Consider the following 27,871-nt stretch of genomic DNA (forward strand, 5'->3'; position numbering starts at 1 on the left):
CAGATATAGGTTTGTCCCTCTAAGGTCTAGTCTTTGAGTAACTCTGTTAAAAAAAAAAAAACACGAGTGTTTTTCGGTTCATCGGGTATTTGTGAGTCACACACAATTCATCAGGTAATTATTAAGCACTTAAATTAGATGTGCTAGATTAAGGGAAGTACTTAAGTGTGAAGTGCTGCTTGCATGAATGGATTAAAGAGTAGTTGTGGGGAAATGTTGGACCACCTAACTAAAGGTTACTCAACAATACATTTGCTCAGGGTAAGATTTGTTTCCCTGAAGCTTTATTCTCCTAAATGACACACTAGTATAGAGGGACCATAGCAAGAACTTACTTTACAGTCTAGGCTATTTGCACAGGTTACTGCAGTTGTTTTGAACCTGTTCACTCTAAAATGCATTTTTTTTTTTTGCCATGAACAGAGAGCAAGAGAGAGAAAGCCTAGCATACCGGACTGAGACAGTTGTTTCTTTTAAACATTTACAGACACCTGGACTTCAAAAACACATTAGACTGCTTTTGAGCACACAGAATGTGGAGCAAACAAACTATACAATTTTTTTTTTAATTATACAAATGGTGTTTTTGATTAAAATCACGAACCTCACCTTTTGGCCTGTCACAAAAATGATAATATTGGTTTATTGTCAATACTTATTACAGTATAAAGACATTGGCTTTATAATTGAGCACTGTTTACTGGTGTGTTTGTTTAGTAAAACAATAAGCCACCAGGGTTTTTTATTTTGTCATGGGTTAGGGTGTTTTTGGCACAACATGTAGCGGAATTCTTAAAACTTCCTTCACCATGACAAAACTGCAATAGCGCACAAGTTCTGAGCAGCTTGTTGCTTTTATAAAATGGCAGCTAGCATTAAATTTAATTAAATGTTAAATACATGAATATAGCCTATTTATTTACAAAAGCATTCACAATTGAAACTATTCTTCCATCACACAATGGTATTGTTCAATTCTGTTCAAATTATGTAGTAAACTAAGAATCCACAAAAATGCATATTTTTCATTGGACAGCTACGATGTTGTGAAGTGATCATAGGTGTGTATATATCGTATATTTTACATTTTTGCTAAAAATGTCTTTTAAATATACTCTTTAAAAGGGTCTAATTGCATAATTATGCCATTATTTATTTATTTTTTTTTTAATAAGTGACATAAAATGTTCTTGACCATGACTATAATAGTTTTTAATTGTTGATCGCAAAAACCCCCCAAAACGGCTATTGTGACAGGCCTACCATTACAAGCCATTAAACTCTAGTGTAATTTTCAGTTCGCAGTTACCCTGCTATGTCTTATCTTGGGTTCACCATACTAACAAGCGTCTACATAGAAGGTGATTGTGTGATTTCATGTGGGAAAAGGAAGGGAGGGTTGTAGGCTAGGCTCAGCTCCCTAAGTGTCCACTGGCGTGAAAGGGCTGGAGTTGCCTAGCTGACAGTAAGGCATGTGAAGAATCTGTACGCTGGCTTTGGAGAGAAGCAGCTGGAGGAGCAGAGGCGTCTCCAGCAGGAGGCACCTGTCTCTGTGAAAGGTCCCTGTATAGGCCGCAACAGGTGTTGGTGCTGGAGATCAACTCCCTCGGTTAAAGGCTCTACTCATTCACCATTTCAACTGGACCACAGAAAGTGTTAAGGTCATAGCCCCCAGTTCCGTTCCACAGAGAGAAAGGACACCTGTGATGGTTTCCTTCCTGCCCATTCCCTTCAACAGACCAGTACTGTTTGCCAAGGTGGTCTCTCTAGAAGCTCCCCCAAGCACAGCAGTCTCTCTGTGCACTCTCTCCATGGCCTCGCTGTCAGTTTTCAGCAGCGTCAATACAGCCCAACGCTCCAAATCCTCCATCCTCGGCTGACACAGCTGCACCATTGATTCCTTTAAAGAGGCGAGGGGAGGAAGAGACTTCCTCACATGCATGGCCGGATACTCCTGGGTCTCGCCGCTGAATGAATTGCTGAGGCGCTTCCTCTTCCACTTAATTCATTATCTAATGGGCTTCCTGTTTTCCCTTACCACTTTCTCCGTCTTTGTACTGCAGTCAGGGTAAAATTCAGACTTGTGTTGTTACAACCATGCGTCTGCAAACAATTTACAGACACTTCTCTCATTTAAAGCAAGTGCTAGAGTTATATCATAAGCGTAAGCGTGGACAGATTAGATTCATTCATTCATTCATTATCCAATTCAGGGTCGCAGTGGGTCCACAGCCTACCTGGAATCATTGGGCGCAAGGCGGGAATACACCCTGGAGGGGGCGCCAGTCCTTCACAGGGCAACACAGACACACATACATTCACTCACACACTCACACCTACGGACACTTTTGAGTCGCCAATCCACCTGCAACGTGTGTTTTTGGACTGTGGAAGGAAACCGGAACACCCGAAGGAAACCCATGCAGACACTGGGAGAACACACCAACTCCTCACAGACAGTCACCCGGAGCGGGAATCGAACCCACAACCTCCAGGTTGTTTAAATTATGTGAAAATGAAAGGAAAAATTGATAAAAACCAGAGCTCCTTTTCATCTTTCCTCACTCCTGGGCTCTCACACTGTACTGAGGGAACAGGCACTGAAACCCCAGTTTAGCTTTGGTGAGTATGGAGCTGTGGTGTTGAATCCTTGTGGCAAAATGGTGAGGTGACTCTGGGCCTTTCATTGTATTTCTTTTGCTGCATCTATCTGATGCTGCGCATGGTCAAATGCCATTAAGTTGTTTTTTTCCCCCCTGATGTTTTGAATTCTGAAAATTGCTTGCCATTATTTACTGTCTTGTATTTATGTACACGAGAAACATGTGCTGCGGTTTTTGTTTACAGACAAATAAGTCTGCTTGATGTCATGGCTTTACAAAGAGGCCCATCATCTGGAGCAAATGGAGGTTTAAGCCATTGCTCAGTGGTAGGGGAAGAATGAAGAGACTGTGTTTCCCTAAACGTTTGCTTGTCTTAGTGAGGATTACCTACCAACGGTGGCCTGAGGGTGTGATCAGGAGCTTGATCATGCTTTTAACAGCTGTAGGTCTGCACAGCCTGCTTTCTCTCTCGCAGACACACACACACACACACACACAGAGATGAACGCCCTTCTCTCACTGACACAAAGAGCCTCACCTTCCCTCGTTACCATGGCCACTAAAGCGGTGGTCCCAGCCAATCGGTGTTCAGGCTGAGGAGTAAAGCAGACGTTCAGAGATGAATGAGCCCGCTGACAAATAAATGATGAACCATCTTTCCCTCTTTCGCTCTCCCATCTCTCCATCCCCCCGCCAGGCCTTCTCTCTGATCTATAGACTTGCAGTCAAAGCAGAAGAAACGTTCAAATTACGTAATGCGTAATGCACCCCCGCCCCTCTTTTTCTTTGAAGCCATTCTGACTTGCTCAGGCTTTTTAAGAGGCTTTTGATTTCAAGGGATGTTTAAGAAATAGAGAGGGAGAGAGTGCAAAAGCATCAGCAGAAGAGCAAAAGTTTCAGAGCTCTGGTCTCAGGATGGTGGAAGTGACTCATGACAGATTAGGTGCGTGTGCGTTCCCTCACCATCCACCAGCAGCCTGTGACTCAGCCCATCAATTACTCAGCTGCAGATAACAATCCGTATCCTCAACTTCCCCCGAAAATAAGTGCCACACTTCCCAACAACTTTTTTTAATCAACCCTCCAACTGGAAAAGCCCAGCGAGGTCTTCTCCCTTTGTCTACAGCTTACATTCCCATGTCTCCTGCGAGGATAGGGATGCTGAAGGCATAATTAGACAGTAAGGTTGCATTTTGAGGGTGTGGTTGAATTCCACAGGGATTGCTCTTAATAATGCCTCCTTTCCAGCATTTCCAAGATAAGCCATTCCATTCACACCTACCACTCTTGAATTTACTAGGAAGAATTATCATATTACTGCAAACCTGAGACTACTTGCATTGTTTAAACATGGATTTACACTGAACGATCACTGGATTCGGAACACTTGCCTTGTTCCCTACTCACTGTTCATTTCATCAGCTCTACTGACCATAGAGGAGCACTTTGCAGTTCTACAATAACAGACCAATTCCATACAATTGTAGTGCATTTGTTGCTCTTAATGCATTGCTAGCCTCCTTTCACCCTTGATATCAAAGGTCAGGACCACCACAGAGCAGGTATGATTTGGGTGGTAGATCATTCTCAGAACTACAGTGACACTGACAGAGAGTAAGTAGCTCATCTGTCTTAGCACAGTTTGTGTTGGTTGTCCTCCAGTTTTTCATCAGTGGACACAGGATGCTGTTGAATGGATATTTTTAGTTGGTGGGCTAGTCTCAGTCCTGACAGTCAGAAAATCCACCCCCTTTCTAAAAACACACAGGTCCCAGATAATGATTCACACTAATGGCGCTTTTCCACTGCATGGAACCTATACAACTCTACTCTACTCAACTCTGCACGGCTCACTGGCCATTTCTGGTACCTGGTCCCTGGAAACGGGTAGGGTTTCAGTCCCAACTCGCTCCGGGTTCCAACCATGCAGAGTAGGTACTAAATGGTGACGTGTAAACCATGCAGAGCACTGATTGGACAGAGAGATGTGTCTCACCATGAAATGCAGAGCTCATTCAAATCCAGCACAAACTGCCGTTTTGTTAAGTCTTTTAAATTACAGCAGCTTGCACATTTATTTTTATCGGACTCACAATGGCACCTCGCAACTTTACCTCGAGGTGTTTTGAAGACATTTAAATGCTCATTTGGCCGATGGTAGACGAACATTTTCAGTGAATGTCGAATGTGCAACCAGAAATAACTGATCTCTGAGGACTGGGGCACAGAGCCGTGTTCAGTCCAAAAAAACAACAACAGGTGAATACTTTGAGTAAACAGCGCCTAACTTAGCGCTGCCATTGTTGTGGTTCTCAAAGCCAGCGATTCCTAGAGACGGGGGTTTTGCGAGGTCACCGGCTCCATTTCGCGGGGGAGCCCTGCCAGTGGAAAAGCGACAAGCTTTAAGCGTGCTGAGCCGTGTCGAGTCGTGTAGAGCCGGACCCATGCGGTGGAAAAGCACCATAACTTTGTTGCTGGAGATGGCCACCTAGCTTACTCAATAAAACCAGAATGCCAAAAGTATTACTGCCACAAGCCCAGGCAACACCAACTTGGCTTAGCATCTGACTGAAACACATCCTGATTTATGCAACAACATGAAAACTTTATTTTTGCAATGCTTTTTAGGATGTTAAATACCATTGTCTTGACATTATGTACAGTGCACAATGAAGACTTTTGTAGCCATGCAGAGCTAACAGGAGAGTTGCAGCAGACTTATGGAGTCAATTTAGATTTTATTTAATCCATCTTTACTAGGACACAGGGCACTACACTAAGAAGCTTTTGTACTGTCCATGCTCGAGCTGGTAGGGTGATGAAGAGGGCATTCCTTTGGTTCTTTTGACTCACTCTGTTCCAGTGAAACTGCAACCCACAGTTAACAACTGACGAAAAAATTGTCATGAAAGTGTGTGGGTTTGGGAATTTGAAGTAGGATTATACCACCTAATAAAAGCTGGGTCGTGCCGCTAGGAAAAAACATGCATTGTATGACAGAATAGGCCTCTAATAAGAAAGCTGCATCATGCATTGTGTGAAAGAACATTAATAAATTATAGCTTTCAAAAGCTCAAGTGAAATACAAAAGAAAGACAAAGCCTGAACACCAACGTATATGTGCACAATGCCAAGGGGACGGGTGGCAGATTGTGAGCTGACGAAAAGCAACACTGCGTTAAGTTATTGGGCTCTGGGATTATCCAGCCATCCCACCTGCCGTTGTAGGGTAGGATCACGGGGAGAGGCAGCACGGATACACTGAGGTAATCCCCCCTCAGCCACTAGCTACCATGGATTAGCCTCATGCTAATGTGTTCCAGTCATGGTGTGATCTTGTTTGATGGGCATTGTTGTGCCTGTTTTGTCCCCACCAGGGAACATTGGTCTCGCTGTTGAAGAACATGTTCAAAAAGAATATGATTATGAACTGCCATTAACTCTCTAAATAGCCAAGGCCCCTGCGTAACCTTTATTTGAATGTCTACCGTTCTCAGCTTGAATTGAACCTTAATGTTTACAATCTTTGTAATCACATAGTTTCTTAGCATACCATGAGCAGCATCGATACTGAAAGTTTTGATGGCTTTTGTATTGGCTTTTATATTGTTCATATCGATATCACAATTATATTGCATACTGGAATTAAGAAATAAACCATGATATAGTTTTTGGCCATGTCATCCAGCCCAACTCTGAGATTTCCCATTATCAAATTTTCCAAGTGCATGTAAACATGTTAATGAGATAACTCACCAAATCTGTTATCGTATTATTAAGTGCATGTAAATACACTGACTAAAGAACTGGTGGATTGGCTACTCAAAAGTGTGTCCACAGGTGTGAATGTGTGCTTGCGCCCTGTGATTCAAGGTAGGCCCCGGACCCAACACGACCCTGATAAATAGTTACAGACAATGAACGAATTAATTACATTTCAAAGCAAGTTGAAATTATTATTATTATTATTATTATTTAAATTATTATCCATCCATTATCTGTAACCGCTTATCCAATTTAGGGTCGCGGGGGGTCCAGAGCCTACCTGGAATCATTGGGCACAAGGCGGGAATACACCCTGGAGGGGACGCCAGTCCTTCACAGGGCAACACAGACTCACACACATTCACTCACACCTATGGACACTTTTGAGTCGCCAATCCACCTGCAACGTGTGTTTTTTGGACTGTGGGAGGAAACCGGAGCACCCGGAGAAAACCCACGCGGACACGGGGAGAACACACCAACTCCTCACAGACAGTCACCCGGAGCGGGAATCGAACCCACAACCTCCAGGCCCCTGGAGCTGTGTGACTGCGACACTACCTGCTGCGCCACCGTGCCGCCCAAAATTCTCATTTGCATCACGTGACAGCTATAGAGACACCAACAATTGGATTAGGCACTCTAAGCCACTCAGCGACCTCTTAAATTATTATTTACTATTTATTATTACAAACAAAATAGCTAGTGAAAGCTGTAGTACTTAGGAGAGAATTCATACAGCTTACTGAACAAGAAATCTTAAGAACAATAGGCGAGCATTATAAAAAATGTATGTTTTTTTTTTTTTTGTAGTATTTTATGATTTGTTTCCACAGTTTAACATACAATTACCATCTTATCCATAATTTAAGGCAATATAGCTTTTTTTTTTCTAAAACTGGCCAAATGTCCACAGCTTACTGTGCAAGTTTTCAAGAATCTGTCAGAAGAGCTATGCAGCCAATTAAGAGATTGCAAAAAGCAATGAGAGAGCATCCGAGAGCCAAAATGTGACTCATCTACCAGTACTCACTTGTATAAAGGCCGTATTGGTATTTATATTATATTGAGTACACATTTTCTATCAAGATTTTGGAGAGGTCTATTTATTCTTACGATGAAATGACTCCACAGCTAGGCCTTTCCACTCAGTGTGAGAAGATTAAACCTTATAATTATTTCTTTCTAGAAGATTTCCTTTCAGATTTTCCAGTTTTTAGGTCTGAACTTTGGTCGTCACTGCCCTCAATAATAGATGATATGACGCTATTGCATGCCATAAACACCCACGCTGATGAATGTGTTCATTTACGACTGCTTTGATTCATCACGCTCTGAGCTTAGAGCATCATCTGCCTTTTTTTAATACAGTAGAAGCTTGGAAACTTTCCAGTTATTGATGTTTGACTGTGGTCTGCCGTACCACACAAAATGCGCATCGTCCAACCCTCTGGAACAGCATATGTGAACATGAAGGAGGGCTTTCTTGGCAGTTCCTCATTTGTGTGAAAGTTTTTCAGAAGTATTTACAAAAGCCAGTTTAGAGTGAATGGCTTTGTTTCAAAACATCTTGCAGATCAGATATTTCCAGAGCTCCAGAATAGAGAAAAGAATAGTTCTATGGTCTCTTACTCTTGTAATATATAAAGAGAATTTTGGGCTGCGTTTAAATGACCTAAGGCGATGGGGCTTACCACGCCGTCTGGAGACAGAAAAGCAAGCATCCTGCTATCCAAAATGCTGGGAATTGTCAGAGAAATAGAGCCATCTTTAAGATCCACACGATATCCTGCTTCTGAGTACCTGAGCTTAGAGCAGCACTTGTAAAAACCGCCTCAATACCCACAGTTATATTTAGTGCTTGAATCCTCCAATCATTTATGAGACTCCTATGCACCACTTCTAACTTAAGATGCGACTCCTGAAGGCAGAGTTATCCTTTTGTCCGAATTTTAGAGGGGATTACTGGCACTTTCACAAGTGGCACGTTTGTATAGGCAGTGTCCCTTTTAGCACGCTCGTCAAGAACAAGAAACTGCTCAGATCTGCTTTGGCGTTCTTCAGGATTACTGAGGCGCTGCATGTCTTGAGGGGTTTTGCCCTTTTCCACAGCGCAAAAGTCTGACCTCCCTGCTCACCACACTAAAATTAGACCTGCCATCTGTAATTAAAAGGAAAAAAAATGAGACCGTGAAGAGATTTGTTTACCATTTCTACTTCAACATTTCATGTGCATGTGTATTGGGTGTCTGCACAACATATTGTTTCTTAGCTGTCATTATGATTTTAATATTGCAGATTTTGGCTGTAATCCAGGGGTGGGCAATCTTATACGCAAAGGGCTGGTGTGGTTGCTGGATTTAAGTCCATTTACACCTCCTTTAATTTCACTCCTTTAGTCTCAGTAAAACATCTAATCATGTGACCTCCTGGTTGGTTGGAATGAAAACCAGCAGCCTCACCGGCTCTTTGCGGATAACATTGCCCACCCATACAAATTTCTGTGTTTTACCATTCCCATTTAATTAAGGTGTATCCATATAAATGGCCCACCCTGTAGTTTTGCAAATGGAAATTTTATAAATGCCTAGTTGTGCTGGATGTCTGCATTTTGCCATGTAGAGTGTCTCTCCGGCCAATCAGTGCTCTGCAAGGTTTACCTGTCATGTTGTAGTCCCTTCTCGGCTTGTTGAAACCACAAGTGAGCAGATACTAAACAATTATCCAGTTTCTGGTATCAGCTGCCAAATTTTCCTAATTGAACAGCAAACAAGAAAGCAGAGTAGACCCTAGTAGAGTATTGTTGGTACCTTGCTGTGGAAAAGTGCACAAATTTTAGCACAAACTTGCCCTATGAAAAATCTCTGAGATACATTAGTGATCACATTAGTTTCTATCCAACACACAATGGCATCTTGTAAGGGGTTTGGAGAGGTTGCAACAAGAAGCAAAAAACTCTATTGCTCTGTCTGAACTGATGTGCAAAGTCCTGTTCAGTCGCAAAGAAACAACAACAAAAATCCCACACCTTGTGATCTCCAAAACCTGCGGCTCCCATTAGAGACAGTGTTTTGTGATGTCGCTGGCTACATTGTGGGAGGAGGATGGGTGGCAAGTTACAGTGGAAAAACAAGAAGGTATCAAGTGAGTAGAGTGAGTATCATACAGTGAAAAAGCACCGTTAGTTTACATGCGCACATGTGAGAAGAATAAGAAAATGAAGTAGGGAAGAGGAAATGGATGTGAAAGAACCAAGAAGCAAGAGTTCTGAGGTTTCACACCTGTAATGATTTGAAGGGAGAATTCAACACCTTCAGCGTCCCACACAAAATGCCCACATTAACTAAAAAGACTTACCCACCTCCATCCCTCCTACACCAAATCTATTCCCCTCTCTGAAGTCTTCGTGAAGGCTCCATTAAATCTCTCCTACATTTATCCAGGGCTAGGATGTTGATGTTTGCATTGGACAGTGAGATTAAACTAGAAAAAGCAGTCTTGCATGCATTGCTCCAGCAATCAGTAAGATCAGCTCTGATCTCAGCAAAAGGCTGTGGGAGCTAATGAAATGGAATTGATTTCTCTTCTGCCAACATGCTGCAGTCCTTTAGAGGAACTGGCCTGGTAAAGATATTTGAGTTAGCTGAACATTTCATGGCCATGAACTATGATTTTGAATTTTTCTTACATGAGAGAATAACAAAGGTCCTTGCTAAGAGGCTCGCTATGGCCAGAGAAACACTGTGAAGAGCTTAGGGAGTTTGACCATTTTTCTGCATAATTGAAATGGATGAGATGTACACACATCTTTTACTGTGGTTTGATGTGAAGTGTTTTGCTTTAGAGAAACTGAGTCAGAACTGTTCACAGTGGAGGTGATGGGAACCAGTCGTGTGAAGCATAATGGCTCTAAAAGCACCAAGAGAAAGCTTCTCTATGAAATGTTTATGAATACATTCTCTCATGTCTCAGACATAGTTTTAAGATAAGGTTTTGGCCTAAAGCCTGGATTTTAAAAATAGATTCCTGGCAGAGATTTATATGCAGTAGGTCATAAGACAAAATAGCACTATAAGAAGGGTTTCTGTTTGTTTATTTGTTTGTTTAAATGTAAAGATTTGGCTTTGTCCAAAATGGCTTCCTATTCACTGTTCCCTACCATATAAGTTCCATAAGTACTATAATTTCACTATAGTGTGCACTATTATGGGGAACTGAACTGAACTAGGGGCAATGATTGATTTCATACACTACCTCATGCAGGTTTTTACTTATTTTTCATGGGTGTCTACCATCCAGTAGTGTGCACTGTACACTACTTTTTGTGATGCATTGTGTTTGACTACAATAAGAATGGTCAATAATATTTTTGGACACTACTATAATATGAGCGAACCCCAAAATAGTGCACTATATGGTGAAAAGGGCATGTTACATGGTAACTTTTATCTCCATTGCCAAGAAATCAGAGTCAGTCATTTTTCCATTATCCAAAAACAGCTTTTTCCATCCAGTCACTATAATAACAATAATTTTTAATAATAATACGTTTTATTTATATAGCAATTTTGTGATTCTCAAAGCTACTTTACATGCATAAAAACCAAACTCTGTAAGTTTACACCTCAGTATCCAGTATATTCAGACATTAAAGACTATTTAACAGCATGAATTGCATAGTTTTGTGCTGGTTACCTCTAACAAATCTACACTTGAACTAAACCTAATTGTATTGACTTGTGTTTATTTTCAAGTGTCACAAGAGAACTAAATCTGTACTGACCAGCTCCTCAAATAAGCAGTCTGCCATTCGGAACCAAAGAATGGTGTTACTCTGCTAAACTTTAACATTGCGGGTTCGTGTGTGCTTGGACCCAGATGGTTTTCACTCCCAAATGTCACCACACACACACTCAGTGCTGGGAGAAGCGAGGAAAAGAAGGTGCCATTGCGTCACTGGCGAGAGAGTTCAAATTTTTTTATTTATTTTTTTTTTACAGTTTCAGACAGCAAGTGCGTCACATGCCATACGGTGCTTTGATCAACACTACCTTTGAGTAATCAGCCCACCAGCACCTCGCCTGCACTATTTCACTGAGCGGAGTGATACTCAGGGTGTTTTTCAGGGGTGCCTAAACGCTGTGTCTTATAAGCTGAAGTGCAGTTGTGGCTGAAAGATATAATAATAGGGGAAAATGAAAGAAAGTTAAGTATGTCTAGCCTTTAAATATATTGCTCACAAATACATAAATAATATGATTTTACAGAGACATAATATTTACAAAATTATATGCAGTGCTGAAATGCTTATTATTTCTTTGGATGACCATGTTCTTCATTTGTATATTTTAGCTTTATATAGGATGAAATAAAAGATATAAAGCCAAAATTCATTGTAAAAAATGCATTGAAAAAAAACTTATTCAGGGGAATAAAATGAATAAAAATCACGAATTACAAAGCAATTCTAGCCAAAAAATGTATATAGGTAAGTAATATCTGTAGTATTTTTACCATAAAATTACAACTTCAGAGCCAGACCCTTTAGACCAGAGTCTCTGTCTTTGCTACTCCGGGCTCAGCACTGCAGAAACTGCACTATGTAACTTTGGGAGGAAAATGAATTTTCAGTTTCTGGTTTTGTGATGTTACATGTATCTGCTTATTCAGTGTAAACTTGTTATTAAAGTATAAAGTTATTTGCACCATTCTCATTGAAGTAATGAGCTAAAGCTTAGATTAAAATGCTAAATGTAACACATTTTGTATGTAATATGATATGTGATATAGCCCCATACTCTAGATGGAAGTAAGTAATTGTAACGCTAAGAACATATTCAGAAATGTCACTCCTTTGACAGATATCTTCCACACTGTAAAGCAACACTGTTGACCTACATCGGCAGAGAAGTTTTGTTGTGCCTGAGGTGCAGCAGAAAAGTTTAAGAAACACGAAACAAACCTGTGTGTTTGCTCCTGTGGCGATTTTTGTTGCTGCCTTTTGCATCATCACACAGTTTAAAGACAATGGTTTTTGCAGCCGTGTAAAATTTAAGAGGGAAAAAAAAGTGGATTGTACTTAACCGCTGTAAATTCAATCAGTTCTGACTTCAAGTCAAGCGTAGCTGATTTTATAGATGCACTAGTACACGCGTGGGAAATATGAGACACCAAGCAGGTCTGTTTTAAACATCAGACCCTCAAACCGCATGGGGAATTTGTTTCAAAAATCTCTTTCTCAAACTTCTTCAAGTGTATTCAACAGCATGTAGTGTAACCACTGCTGGTGTTGCAGAAAGAGGGAGAAATAAGCCAGATGCGTGACCTGAGTTTGGCTATTTGGCTTTTAATTTACCTTCTACTTACTTTACATTTTTTTGTAAAGTACAAAAATGCACACAAAAAAAAAAAAAAAAACACACAAAAGTGATGTACATATTCAGATCAAGTACATGTAACAGATGGCTTTTCCCAGTGTGGTTGCCTATGTTAACTTCTAAGGGCTCTTAAGTATATACACCATATTGAGTTTCATTTAGTTCTTTATTCACAGACTAAAGTTGCTCCTTATTCAGAGCTGCAGATACTATGAATGGAAGTAAAATAAAGTGAGTGTTCACTTTTGAGCAAATTATATTTCAATTTTCATGGGCTAATAAAGAAAATGTAAGAGAGAAAGGGACTATTTAAATTAATTATTAATAACCGTTGAAAACCTCCTCATGCCTTCTGTTGAACCGAATCTGAATCCTGATCTCAAAAACTCCACTACCCAGAACTCCTCTGACTGTCACATGACTCCTCCAGCCACCCAGTCAACCTATCACAGATCTAACTTTCCTAAGTATTGACTGGTTGCACCTGTATCAAACCCTTTATTAACTCTCTCTTTCTAAAAGTTGTGTTTGCGAAGTATGGTCCTTGTTCTTAAAGTGTACCAAGTCTTTTTTCTATCTGTGTTTTCTGGTTTTGATCTATTGTTCCTTGACTATGGTTTTGCCTCTCCCTTTTTGGACTTTGTTTCTCTTTCTGATTTTGACTATTTGGACTGCCTCTAGGATTTATGACTGTGTTTTGCCTATGTGTTCCTGTCGGCTGGGCTGTTTACCCCTAGCGTGTTCACTATTACTCTGTTGGATTTCCCCTTTTGCTAATAAGCATTTTGTCCTAAAAGGACATATACACATGTAGACTAAATACACCAAATGTTTATTACTATACAACATATATATTATGCACATTACTCAAATTCACAAGGAAATTTTCACTGCAACAATAACATTTTCTCACCACAAAATAGTATGATATCTTTGCGAGCGGAGAAGATAATTACATGTGAGGAAAACCACGTCAGGCAACGAGTGATTTCGTAACGAGCTCTGGCAAATGGGAAAATATTTCCCAGAAGGAAAATACACATACAGGGAATTCTCCCTGCATGAGAGGGAAGATTTCTGCATTTGTATTCTGACAGGGTATTGCCTTACCAGACAAAATACACCCCAAAACATAGGCGACTATAACATTTTAATATATATATTTAATACATAGACACAAGCACTTGAATTAAACCTATTATATAGATTTGTTTACGTTCTCACATTCATGCGCTCGCCTGTTCATTTACTGTAATAGCATGAGTATATGTGCCCGATAGGGTGCAGCTGGCTGTGCAAACTGGGAATAGAAATGAAAGTTTATTGAGCTCTATTACCCGAAGCTTAGCATCGTTACTGAGTAAAAATTAATCACGAAACATATTAATAACATTTTATCACCCAGCACTACATCCTCCTATCATACTTTAAGAAAAACTCTGATTTGTTCTGGCCCAGGGTGATTTCTAGCTTTATAATAAACCAAAAACATGGCATATTCAGCAATAGTGCACAAATGTAAAGGAAGGAGACAGGGATTTTGAAGAACTCTTAAATAGAGTTCTACTGTCTGACTTTAAGAAAACTTCTTTAAGTCTTAAGTCTGGCTCAAACTGATTTAATGCTTTATAAATAATTAACTTCAGGATCGTCCCAACCGGTCCTTCACTAGGTCAGCAACAACACCCCACCCCCCACCACCATTTAGGGTTGGATGATGGATGAAGGCCCCATTGTAATATCTCTAGTAGCACCTCTAAGTTTATGCACTTTACATTTATTTAGTTTCTAGTCAAAACCATAAATCAGTACAAGTTTGTATCTAGTTCCTCTCTTTGCCTTGATTATAGTTTTATTCTTTTTGATAAAATCTGTAGGGACCCACCACCCCCAGAGTTGAGTCTTCTTTCAGACTCATAGCATTGAGCTGTATCTGACAGTGGTAGAATAGACTGAATCCCATATGAATTTTCAGAGCTGAAGTTCCTCATGGAAAACAAAGAATTTGTTCTTTATGCTACAAAGTTCTTGCCTATTGCCTTCAGTGGCCCATTTTTGGCAGTGTCACTATTTGTATGCATATGTTTTCAGAAGTAAGAAGAACTTGACTGTTGCGCTCCTAAGAATGTGTAAATATGGCTGCCTATCAGTAGTCCAATTCTACGTAGTGACAGTTTCATTAAGCAGAACAGTTGGGGGTGAATATGTTCAGTGGGCAGATGCACAGCTCTATCTCCCTGTCTCGCTCACACACACACACAGAAGCCCACATACTCAGCTGGATTCTGGGGGATTAAGGGAACTCCAGCAGAGATGAAACATGACTCCTGTTTTCTACAAACACTCAGAGAGCTAAAACACAGAAACATCTACCAGGACATAAAAAGTCAGATAGGCTGAATAGTTGGAACACAAACCACATTAAGGTTTTGTTTGTATGTAAAAGCTAATCCATTTCTTTTCCTGTGAAATAAGGGGGCGAACAAATGGGTTGAGCATCAAAAACCCTCTGGCGAGCACTCAAACACATCACGAACCAAGATACTACTCCACTTTCCTATATACATATCAATAGACACTGTAGCTCTCAAAAGGTGCTGCTCAGGAACAGTTGGCAGGGGTCCTCAGCAAGATTCACTTCAGTAGTCTTAATTAACTCAACAGTTCCGTTAGGCAGCATACAGTTGTGTGCAAAATTTGGCTCCCCCTCGTCAAATAACATACTGTTGCTGTGCAAAGAAAAACATGTATCTCTATTCTTATGTATTTTAATTTATAACATCATTTGAACACAGCATTCCTCCTTCACACAGGGTGGCCAAAGCTAGATGTTCCTTCTGAGACGTGTGAATCCAGGCTTAACTTTTGTGAACTGCTGCTAATTCAAATTCTTTGGAAAGCTTAACATGCTCAGAGAGGAACACTAACATCAGTTCCATTATATTGGTTAAGGCTACATTCCATTCAACCCCGGATGTCAGAATTTCCCAGTTCCAAGTAGGAAGGTTTAACGAGACCGCCCCCATAAGTTGGATTTTCTGCTGTCTGGATAAGTCTGGAGAGCCTCACCAACCCTGAGTTCAGAATCCAAGATGGCTGCCTGCACATCACTGTATAAAAGCAGCAGTGTTTTATGGTTTATTAGCGCTTCTATATATTTGCATCTTATTAAATCAGTCATACACCGGTACTGTCCAACCCCTATATGTTAATGGGTTTTGATGCATAAAAGATCATATAATGTGCTGTTATCAACTGGTATCGCTAACAGTGCTAACCAAGAACAAGCTAACAATGAAAACCTAGCGCATAGAGTCTTCTGAATGTTTAACTGGAACTTGATCAGCAGGGGTGTAGCCTCATTCCAGCTTCGACATCTAACTTATTATTTGTTGTGGTACTCATGATGGGATCAACAGTTAAGCCACCCAGGAGCCCAGGGATTAACTTTACCCATATAAAATCAACAAAACAAGCTGTTTGACCAGGACGTCCAATGTTGGCATAATACTCTACATCAGTTAAAGAAGCCCATTAACCTACTTTTAAGGTCCAAATAAGTAATCTTTCATTATCCTTTGCCAAACCGTCCTTTGTTATGTGCGCTCATGACTGGTCACTGCTCTGTTCGGGCCTCTGTCAGAGGCGTAGTGGTGAGTCTAAATGCAGTGTTGTGATGGCTGTCCACATCTATAGCGGAACAGAAGTGACTGACCCTCCAATGAAGGAACAGCCGAGAATGCTCTTCTTTCAAGCGGACATTGGAGGTTCAGTCACCCCAAAAAAGGATGGTAGGATCCTCTGAGATGAGAATAGTCTGTTTTGCATCATGTGTTCATAATGCAACATGGCTGTAATTTATAACATGCACTTGAATTTAGGTGATTCAGTAACAATTCAGTGTTCATGAATTATGCACTGGGAACCTTTTTGTTTGGAATATTTAAATGCATAGTCAATATGGTATTATATATTATTATATCATAAATAATTGAATATGAAAATTATCATACAATAGTTACACTGGGCAGATGTGGCCTAATGGTTAGAGAAGCTAGTATTTGGTTCCAAATATTTTAATTGTAAATGTAGATTTGTAAATTAATTTAATAATCTGTAATACTTGGTAATATGTGGTAGTTTTGGGGTCATCTGAGAGACAGATTGCTGTGGTCAGTGTGGGTGGAGAGCCTTGATGACGTGAGTGTGTATGCTTTTAACCAGCAGGGTGTCCCTCTCTGTCCTGCTGCTGCAGCACGTGGGTCCAGTTCTCTACTGGTCATGGCTGCAGTAGAGCAGCTGTCACGCCTGTCTGCATGTTAAAGGAGACCAGCGGGGCTCTGAAATTTTAATGTGGCCACCTCACCAAACACACCAGGCCATGACGTAGCACCTCTCCAAGAGAGTGTATGCCATTAGTCTGTTTGTCACTCATAAGTTCTTTCAAACTATGCATTGTGAATCAAGGTGTTTTTGTCCCTTGGGTCAAAGTGTATGTTTATGGATGCATAAGTGTATGTTTATTTTCATTTTTTTTTTAAACATAGGCTTTCAATAATAATCTCCAAAAAAGGTATGAAATTGTATGCCGGACTTGCTGCACTTCAAAATGCTCAAAGCCAGGCATCGACTAGAGGGATATAAAGTCCCCAGCATTTGGTTGTGGAGCAGTGGAACAGCATCTTGCAGAGCAGTGGTCTCCAGCTCGGGATTTTGCAGTGGCCGGCCAGTATGAGATTATACCTGACCAAACTGGCCATTTTAAAATCCTGGCCTGAAACATGGATCCGTATTTGAAGACCTCTTCTGTAGAGTGATGGAACTCCATCTTTTAATTTTGTGATAAGCGGGAGTGAACTTGTTGATCAAGAACTAATAACGTAACATTACTGTCTGACTTTATTATAGCTCCTATGGTTTATTGGCATCAAATCCCCACAGAAATATTAAAATATATAGTGTATATTAAAATAAATATATTAAATATTAAAATTCCCAGTATAAAATAGAATGGTTTCTGCAGAAAATGGTGACTCATTTCCATATATTCCCACCCCATGTGTGCTCTTAACCTTTTAGAAGGATGCAAAGCACTGCTCTGGGGTCATAGAGATTGTGCTGCTCTGTAGCTGTTTGTCTTTGTCTCTTCTTGCCTAAATCTTAATTTGCGGTCAGAGAGCAGGGAGGATTCTGTGGGGCTGAGCTGGAGCTGTGTAGTCAGCTAGTGTTAGTGAATGTGCATCTGAATGTTTAGCTGCAGGGCATCTCTCATCCTGCCTGCAAGAAATTGGCCTGACAGCGCAATACCCACGTCCTCACACTGATTTCTGCCTCTCAGCTGAGGAGGCACTCATTTTACCCCCTCCCCGTGACTAATTCTCCTTCTTCTCTCAGTATGAACGTTAGTGCTGTACATCCACAACCTTACAATTATCCAAACGAATATCTTCATTGAAAGATGGAAGGCCTCATGATTTGATATTTGTCTAGTATCTTAGCACAATTCAGAATAATTCCTGCAAGTTCCCATTAAGATTTGAGATATGCTTCAAACAACAGCCCACCAATTTATTATGGTCATTAAAAAAAGTACAAACCATTTTAAGAATGGATGTATTAGTGAAATTAATAATTTAAAAAAGATTTATTAAATTAATAATCCCTTTAATAATATGGGTAAAAAATATTATTATAAATTTGCCAAGCAAAGATTATTTATTAAAGAACACAATGGTTTTATAATTGATTTTGACTTTAAAGTGTTATAAAGTGTTCATTTTGGCAGCTGATCTTGATTTAAATTTTAGTCTTATTCTTTTGGAAAATAGGTGTCCTTTTAGTCAATGGAAACTAAAAATATTAAATGAAAAATAGCTGAATTTTAGTAATTAATTTTAAAATATTTTACTAGGTAAAACAGGTATTATTTATTACTAACTTGTTTACTAAGTGTTAAAAATAGCTTAAAAGTTAATTTACGTTTAAAAAGTCATTAATATTGCCACATTTTTTCACATACATTTTACATTTGTTTAACATTAACATTTTAAGTTCAAAGTGCTCTGAGTCAACGCCAGGAGTTTTAACTCTATGAATCATTGGCCAACAGTTTAAAAAAAAAATAGTGAAGAAGAGTTGACTCCCAATTAATGTTTCCTTCAGGAGTCATAGCCCTGAAACAGCAAACAGGTGGAGAGTTTTTCAAGTTTTACTTGCTTGTGATATTCTGTTTTTAAGTGAGGAATCTGATAATGATTATCATTTCATTTTTATTCATTGACAAATAGTGCAAAACATTTTGACAGTTCTTGTCTTCAAATTACTAATATTATTTAGCTCTCATCTAGTTTTTGTTGTGAATAGTAGGTCAGTGAATATTTTTCATCATATTTTTCATTAATGAGATTAACTCTGGTGAAACAGAAGATTGTGTGTTTTATAAATCTGATTTTAACCTGATGGTCCTGCATTTTTACACTTCTAAAAAACACACTAATCAGGGGCCTTGGGTCCAGATGTAAAGAACAATCACCTCTCTGTAGCATGAGTGTGAATGTTAGGGCCCTAATGGGCCAGTCATAAAGTGCTTTATTTAGCAGCTAGGCTGTAATTCTGTCGTGAAAATCTCTGCCGAATAATTGATTGGTCTTTTTTTAGACCCTATCAAGGATATTAAGTGCTCGCCCAGTGCCCTGCTGACACACTGACCCTAATGGAGTGAAACGAGTGTGTTACATTAAGCTTTGGTCATCAGGTCTCATGCAGCTGGGGCCAGACTGTGCCCCCCACACACTGAGGACCTGTGTTGACCCTCGTCAGGTGACTTGCACCCCTACAGATTTGGGCCCTTGGGACTCAATGGGGATATTGTGGGATTTTCTCGCTGTTCACAGCTCTGATTGGGCATCCTATTGTTTTCAAGTCTGTTTACGGAATTGGAGAAAGTCCCATTCATCAGAAGCTTCTTGTGGAGCCTTCAGCTTAACAGCAACTAATTGAGATACTGCATTCATACGTACTTTCAGCCTTTTCAGACATGCACACAAAGAATTGCCTCTTCTCCTCAAACTGAAATAGCACTGTTGTTTTTACTTTTCAGTGCTCATAGGGGCTATTTTCTACCCTTTTCTTCTGATACAAGGACTGTTCACTACACTTTGGAAAAGCCCTGTGTGTTGGCCAGTAGCTCATGCTTATTATCTCACCACTGGGGATCCCTTTTTTATTTTTTTTTATTTTTTATTTTTTTTGTAATTTAATTATTTATTTATTTTATTTTCTGTGTGAAGTTCCATACGAGCAAATGTGCCATACAGTGTGCCACACATTTTTATAAATATCAAGTTGCATTCACACATACATCTCCTTCAAGTAATCTCTGGATCATTTCTGGATTACCGTCCTTTATAAGCCTACACCAACACCACACACACACACACACACACACATTCATTCCATTATTTACCAGTGTAAATATTTCATGGTGTCAGTAGTACTGTGGACAGGTCTTGCTGGCAGTAGGGCTTCTCTAATGAGCTGTTCCACTCCAAAATGACTCTAAATCACACTGTTCCTCTGCCGCCCCCATCTCTCTCTCTCTCTCTCTCTCTCTCTCTCTCTCTCTCTCTCTCAAATTATGACATTATATATATACACACTACCAGTCAAATGCCTGCCCCCTCATAGAGGGTTTCCTTTGTTTTGGGCCACTTTCCATATTGTGAATATACAGTATATAGTACCAGTAAAAGATTTGGACATCTTCTCATTCAAAGGTTTTTTTTGTTTGTTTGATTTTATTATTATTATTATTTTCTACATTGTAAATGAATATGGGAGACATTAAAACTATGAAGAAACACATATGGAATTTTGTAGTGAACAAATAACAGTTACACAAACCAGAATATATTTTATACTTTAGATTCTTCACAGTAGCCCCCTGTTGCTTTGATGACAGCTTTGCACACTGTTTCCATCAGCTTCATGAGGTCGTCACCTGGAATGGTTTTCAGTGACCAGCTGTGGCCTCATCAAGAGTTAATTTGTAGAATCGCTCACCACCTTAATGTGTTTGAGACCATAATGTGGGATGGGGCAAGGGAGGGGGCTGGTACACAGTTCTATACAGTGAATAGCCCTATTGCATCAATCACTAATGTGATGATGTGTCCAAGATGAAGGCTAGAATTACATCTGCAGTTTTTAATATAGACACAAATAGCCTTCCAGCCTTATCCCTATATTCCTCTCCCTTCTTGATAAACACAGAAAGCTACAACAAAGCAAAGTCACTCCCCACTCACCTGCCCCACCCTTTGAACAAGGAAAATAAGTAATCAATATTTCCCCTGTGGGCAAAGACCAGGCACAAAGCACAAAGGACCCTTCAGGCAATGCTATGTCATGAATATGCCAGACCCCACATAGTTGTCACTGTTTACTGTCTGAATAAAACAGAGGAACTTTAAGCTTCGTACAGGAGGGATGAGATTATTAAAAAAAATAAAGTTACTTTGGACAAGAGCCATTGTACGTTTTTGGAGAAAGGTGGCTCAGGTTAGTGTCTGTACTGTCTTTAAAAGTTTTAAAAGCGCCAACTTGTGTATACGTCATAGGGAAAGAAAAAGAGGTGGACAAGAAGAATCATTGGCTCGGGATTGTAATGTGGATGAGTTAATGCACTGTTGCTTGGGTGTGAGCTGAGGCTGGATTGAAGCCACTGTTTGATTACTCAGCTCTCCTGCTGGAATGCGAGGGTGGAGAAGCTGGTCTTCATTTTTGGTCTCCTCACACACATCAATGTGTTACAATAAACAAAGCCTTGTAAACTGGCTCCTCGGTTAGGATTCTGGCCGTCTGAAAATTATGATCAAAAGTGATGTTTGCTGTTGAACAGACATGGTATTAACATATGTTTTTTTTTTATTCTCTTCTTTGCAGTGAAGGGGTCTTCAAGTGTCCAGAGGACCAGCTACCACTGGATTACGCCAAGGTAACAAACCTCCAAACCTTCTCCGATCAACACAGACCCATGGTTTTGAGGGATAATTTGGTATAAAATAAAATATAATCAGTTCCAACTTACCACAAAAATTGGCCTCACAAGCTCCCCAAACAAGCTCCAATCAATCAAAGAAACAGTTCCATTTTTTTTATACCATTTGGCAGACTGGCTTATCCAGACCACCATCCATTAAAATGGTAATCAGGGAGGTGAATGCAGTCTTGCCCAACAACTTGGTGTAGAGAGGTCTGGTTGCATTGGGAATCAAAGCCCAGTTTCCTTCATAGAGAGCAGTGGTGTTACCCACTACATTGCATCAACCACTTCCAAAATATAGATGTACCCAATTATACTGCTCTGTGTTTAGAGCACTTTGGAGATGAGCATAAACCCTTTTTTTTAATATATATACCTTAACCACACAACCTCATCAAGACAAATATTCTGTTGTTTCTTCTGCAGACCATGTCTTCAGCATACACTGGATTTCCGTCCAAGAATTCATAAATGTTATGCGCAATAAATAGATACCCATATAAATGTATATAAATAATCCATCCGCTTTTGCGAATAAACTTTAGATGACGTAGGCTCCCGTGATCAGGTGCAGCATCTAAACTAGGGAGATGGACAGATTTAAGTGGGTTTTTTTTCTTTGTTTTTTGAAGAGAATAGTTTTTACAGCCATTTATATCAGAAACATAATTTATATAAACCAGGTTGATTTAATAGGTTGGGGATTTGAACAATAAAATTAAATTTTTAAATGCGTATTTTCATAATTCGCAAAAATTTGGTGGATGGAAAACCCCCTATATTGTGTGAGGAATAATTGTTTATTGTATGAGGGGTAAACATTTGAATACTTAGGAGGATTCTGCTAAGCTACAAGGCCGGACCCCCTGTGTTGTATGACATATTATTATCTATAAATACATACGGAATAATATGCTATTATCTGTAAATACATACTGTATTCACCACCCATCCACTGCAGAATTAAACACTGAATGTCTTCACCAACTACATTTGAGCATTGCAAAAATTATATATATATATGTTTATTAAATAAAGCATACTAGGTATTTTTTCCACATTACTACAGCAATTCTGTGTAGGGTTTCTGATGGTGGGACATTTCTGTGAGTATTTAATGACATTTAGTCACATAACATCAGTAAAAGTGTACTGGTGTTAGACGGTTAGGTCTGGATCACAAACATTTGTTTAGATCATCCAAAAAAAAATTGGTCAGGGCACCAATATATACTTCCAGTGAATGCGTTGGACATGACATTGGGTATGCTCATGTTTTTGAGCTACTTCTGATCATCCCATCAGTTCCTTATTTTCATTGGGGATCATACATACTTTATGCTTGGGCACAGTTGGAAGCTGCATTGTATTTTGCAGTGAGGTAAAGACGACATAGTCCTAATTAGATTTTTTTCTGAATTGTTTTTTAACTGAGAGCATCAATTTGAAGCGGGGCCTTGTTCCAGCTGCTACACAGCTTATTCCCATAATCAAATTACACCCCAAGGTGGGAGTGGGCAAGCCGTATGTGATTACACACACTCATCTCATGTTGTATCTATCCACTGGGAAGGTGGCAGGGTGTCTTTGTCTGCCAAAGAACTGTAGCTTCACAGAGGAGGTCCAGGCGAAGCTACCTGCAAATGACACTAACCAACCACTGTATGTTCCTCATTACTGAGGCACTGTCAGATGAGGATAGAAAGAGCGCAGAGGTAGGAGGAGAAGGTAGAGAGAAAGAGAGAGAGAGAAGAAGGAATGAATCATCGCAATTTGTCTCAGTCTCCATTTGCGTCTGCTTGGAAAAGGGAAGATATGCCGTCTCCTGGACGGCACGGAAAATGTCACATCACAGCCCTTGAGATGAATAAGTCTGAATTTCGTCAGCGATTCCAGGCTCAGGCATTGTTTGCTTGATACGCCTGTGATGTCAAGACTAAGAAAACTGTAAGAAGCTATGGATATAGTTGTGTGGGAGATTGCGGCAAAAGGCTAAAAATGAGATGATGTTATTTCAGAGACACGTATCTATAGATATATAGATTCCCCCAAAAGCTTCATTGCGTTTCAGAAACTATTTATGGAAGGAAATTACAACCTACGTTTTGGATAATCTGCACTACACCCCTCAAAAGAGGAGGATTCCACCCTGTCTCTTTAATTAAAGTTTTGGCTTGTTTTTCAGCCCCTCCTTTAAGCATTTAATCAGGCCATGGTTAGGGGAAATACCAAGCTTTCTGCGCTGAAAATTCAAAGCATTTTCTCCTATGCCACTCAACAGATGAGGAGGGCTTAGTTCTGCATTGAAGCTGTGCGCTCCTACAGTTTAATCCCGCCAAGATCTTTATCATGATCTCATAAATAGCCTCAATTACAGCCCTTTTGCACCTAAGTACTGACTTTAGTAACTCTCAAGAACCTGCTAGTTGCTTAGTCATCCGACAGTGCACAGTTCTGTATGAATGTAAATGTAGGTGGAGAATGCAGCATGTGTTTCTAAAAGCTTACAGTTTAATCCTCTAAAGCTTGGGTGTGAGGGGGGGTCAATGGACTAACTCTACTCTCATCGAAAGCCAAGAGCACCAGAGATGTGTGTAAGACTGATATAATATCAGCCCATCATCGATTCTCTTTTTCAAGGTCCTCTACTTAAGTGGAAAGTCAGTTGGTTCCCTTTATGCCTTTGGCTTGTCTTTCAAATTCCGTTCTTCTGTAATGTACAAGCCACTTGTAGTGCAAGTAATGTGTTTACACTGTAAACTGAAACTAGATTTAGTGTATTGATATGTGAGTGATGTTGACAAAAAAAAAAAAAATGAAGTGTTGAACATTGCACTCTGTTTGGCCTCAGCAGCCATCGCCTTGATACACACAGTGGAAGCAACTACACTTTGAATATTTCAAATGTCTGATTGATGTATTTCCAAGAGACTTTCCAGTATGTTATATTATTTAATATTTGTAAAAATATTGAAAAAATTGTAAAAAACGACACATTTATTTATACATTCATGCAGGTAATGCTATTGTAGACTTACTAAGCGTAACCCTGAGTGGGAAATATAATTTCCTATTCTTATCCTGCTAGCAAACCTGGCATATTACTAGTACCAAACTAGTAATGTTGTATGTTTGATGTTGATTTGCTTGTATAAACTAGCTTGGAATTCATGCTATAGTGTGTCATTCTGAAAATTCAGCAGTAGTGTTACATGTGAGCTGATTCCAGGCTATGTTAGCTCATTTTTAACCATGTTAGGTTACTAATATTACTAAATAAAGAGTCAGGGGGGGACACGGTGGTGCAACAGGTAGTGTCGCAGTCACACAGCTCCAGGGACCTGGAAGTTGTGGATTCAAGTGCCGCTACTGGTGACTGTCTTTGAGGAGTTTGCTGTGTTCTCCTAGGGTCTGCATGGGTTTCCTCCGGTGCTCCGGGTTCCTCCCACGGTCCATAAACACATGTTGGTAGGTGGATTGGCGATTCAAAAAAGTGTCCGTAGGTGCGAGTGTGTGTCACCCCTCCAGGGCGCCCAGTGATTCCCGGTAGGCTCCGTCCCCACAGCGACCCTGACTTGGATAAGCAGTTACAGACAATGAATGAATAATGAGTCAGTGACATGAAGTAGCATGATTTAGTTTGTAAGACTAGCGTTAGTGATAGAGGTATAGAGTGTGTGTTGTAAGAATATTGTGCAAAGTGTTTGAACTGAGACACATGGCAGTGAACAGAATTCACTCTTCATCCAGCATCTAACAGCCTCTCCAAACTCTGTGGTAAAGAGCTATGGAAAGTAGTTGAGCGACTGTAAGCTGACTCCATTAGCTTCAGGGAGATGGCATGAACCCTGAAGCCAATCATTTCCACTCGGAGCAGCTTAAGCCCCCGAGATTCACACAGGAAGTGTTATTAAAAGGTTATTATTATAACTAACCTCCACAATCCCCCGCACTGGAACAATGAATAAGCATTAGCATTTACTTCAGCTGATCTTTTCTTTTTTTCTCCCAAAGGCTTGGTTCTCTACACGTGACAGTTTTAGGTTGATTTTTTTTTTACCCCCTCCCTATTTCTATCTGGAAATCTTATTGCTGGGATTTGGCCTCTGTTGCCCTGTATAATGCAGGATAGTGGCAAGAGAACAGAATTCATCATATGATGGGGCATATAATGCTTAACTTTTCTTTTTTTTTCTTCCCTCGTTTTAAAGAAACCTTTTATTAAGAAACCCACAGTCCCACAAATCCCTCAGTTCATTTATGGATATCAGAAACTCGCTAAAACCTAAGGTCTTATTTGACCTGAAAAACAGAGGTCCCCTCTGTAATAAGCAGAAATTGATATGTGGATTATGGTTTGTATTATCCAATGCCAATTTCCAAATTTTTAATATACTTGTATTATGTCTAAATGTTTGTAAACAGCTCTTCTAGCTCTTGCTGACATTGATGTTTATTTGTGCAAATATAGCTTGTCTAATCTCCATAGAAAGGCTTGAATCCTCCATTCCCAATGCCTGTTGTCGACTGTAAGGGTATTAATCTTCCCATCCTTAGGCTTTGGAACAGCAGAACTGGGTTCTCTGGACTGAAGACACTCTATTCATGCATTTAGGAGATTGAGTGGTGTATGTGATCCATAACTAATTATCAAATGTCTGTATCTGGCCTCACTAATATACATTTATATTCTAATGTCAGTAAGATTCAGATAATATTATGAATCCATATGAATCTGCAGTGTGTCAGAAAAAGCTACGCCCTGATTAGAACTGGGTTTCAGATCTAGTGAAAAATAACTTGAGCCCCTCTTGACTCTCTTGTGGCTGACAGACAGATACGCCTTCAGTGCTGCCCTGTGTGTGATCCTCCCACAGCACGTCCTTGTGTGTGTGTGTGTGTGTGTGTGTGTGTGTGTGTGTGTGTGTGTGTGTGTGTGTGTAAATCCTGCCTTTCTGTGATGGGGGAAAGGATTTGGGCTGATTGGATAGAGCACTGCCTCATCCCTCTTCATCTTTACGAACAAGAGGGAAATACAGTTGCGGCTGTGTGTAGCGAATGCACACACGCACACACACACACACACACACACACACACACACACATACATGCATACATACACACTCAATCATTCAGCTACACACCCACCGTAATTTTCATGGGTTTACTAATACTCTGTAAAGATGCAGCCGTATACCATCTGGAATAAGTATCTCTACATTAACATGTCAAATTTAAGAGTCCTCCCATACAATAACCTTTTGTTTTGAAGGGACTCATCACTCTTTTTTTAAAAAAATAGCTTATAGTGTAAAACTGCATTGAGGCAGAAGGGATATACACGTCATTCCAGAATGGCAGACTCGTGGTTGGTCCTTTGTTGTGTCCATTAATGATCTTTTCCCACAGTCGTAGGTGGTTCTTGACCACATTAAACAATGATAGGTACCAGACTCTCCTTTGGGAGGCAATGCAAGACCAGCCTCTTGTGTACCCCAGATAATGTCTTTGTAGCTTTAATGTCTTTGTTAATATTCTAGAAAGAAACCCTGTGTAGGTGTGTTCAGACTTTTGACTTTTGCTGGATGGACCACTTCAAAATCATTGTGATGTTTAACTGAGCTGTAATAGGGAATAGAGCCTCTGATATTGCTACTCTGGACTCAGCCCTGCAGATATTGTGGAGATAAAGTAACGTTGGAATATATGAAACCACAGTCTAAATGTATCACGTTTATTAGAGCAGACAGTCCTTGTGCTTAGCCTTTTATGTTTGTATGAGTAAATGTTATTGTGTGTTTTATGTGTCTCAGATCTATCCTGATCCGGAGCTGGAGCAGCAGATCCTGGCTCTCGCCATCCGCTGCATCCACAGTGAGGAGGGCTGCCGCTGGACGGGTCAGATGAAGCAGCTACAGGTCAGTTTATTGTTACTCATCAGTCTCCTGTTTTTTCTTCTCTCCCAGTTTACTCTCCTCTCCTTTTTTTATTGTCCTCTGTATTCAATTCTTATCTTTCTAAATGCACTCCTATTTTTAACTTGACCTCTGTCATTATCACTTCTGCCACAGGGTACTGTAGAG

At 40.0% G+C, this 27,871-nt stretch overlaps 1 protein-coding gene across 1 annotated transcript in view; it reads left to right on the forward strand.

Moving 5' to 3' along the window:
* Positions 1-27,871, forward strand: part of traf4a (tnf receptor-associated factor 4a) — a 50,432-nt gene that overhangs the window by 12,337 nt on the left and 10,224 nt on the right. The window contains exons 2-3 of the mRNA XM_066662478.1: positions 21,689-21,740; positions 27,602-27,706. Coding sequence (XP_066518575.1) covers positions 21,689-21,740; positions 27,602-27,706 — 157 coding nt within the window. The remainder of the gene's footprint in view (positions 1-21,688; positions 21,741-27,601; positions 27,707-27,871) is intronic.

This window comes from Hoplias malabaricus, chromosome 1, assembly GCF_029633855.1.
Source record: "Hoplias malabaricus isolate fHopMal1 chromosome 1, fHopMal1.hap1, whole genome shotgun sequence".
Classification (NCBI taxonomy): domain Eukaryota; kingdom Metazoa; phylum Chordata; class Actinopteri; order Characiformes; family Erythrinidae; genus Hoplias; species Hoplias malabaricus.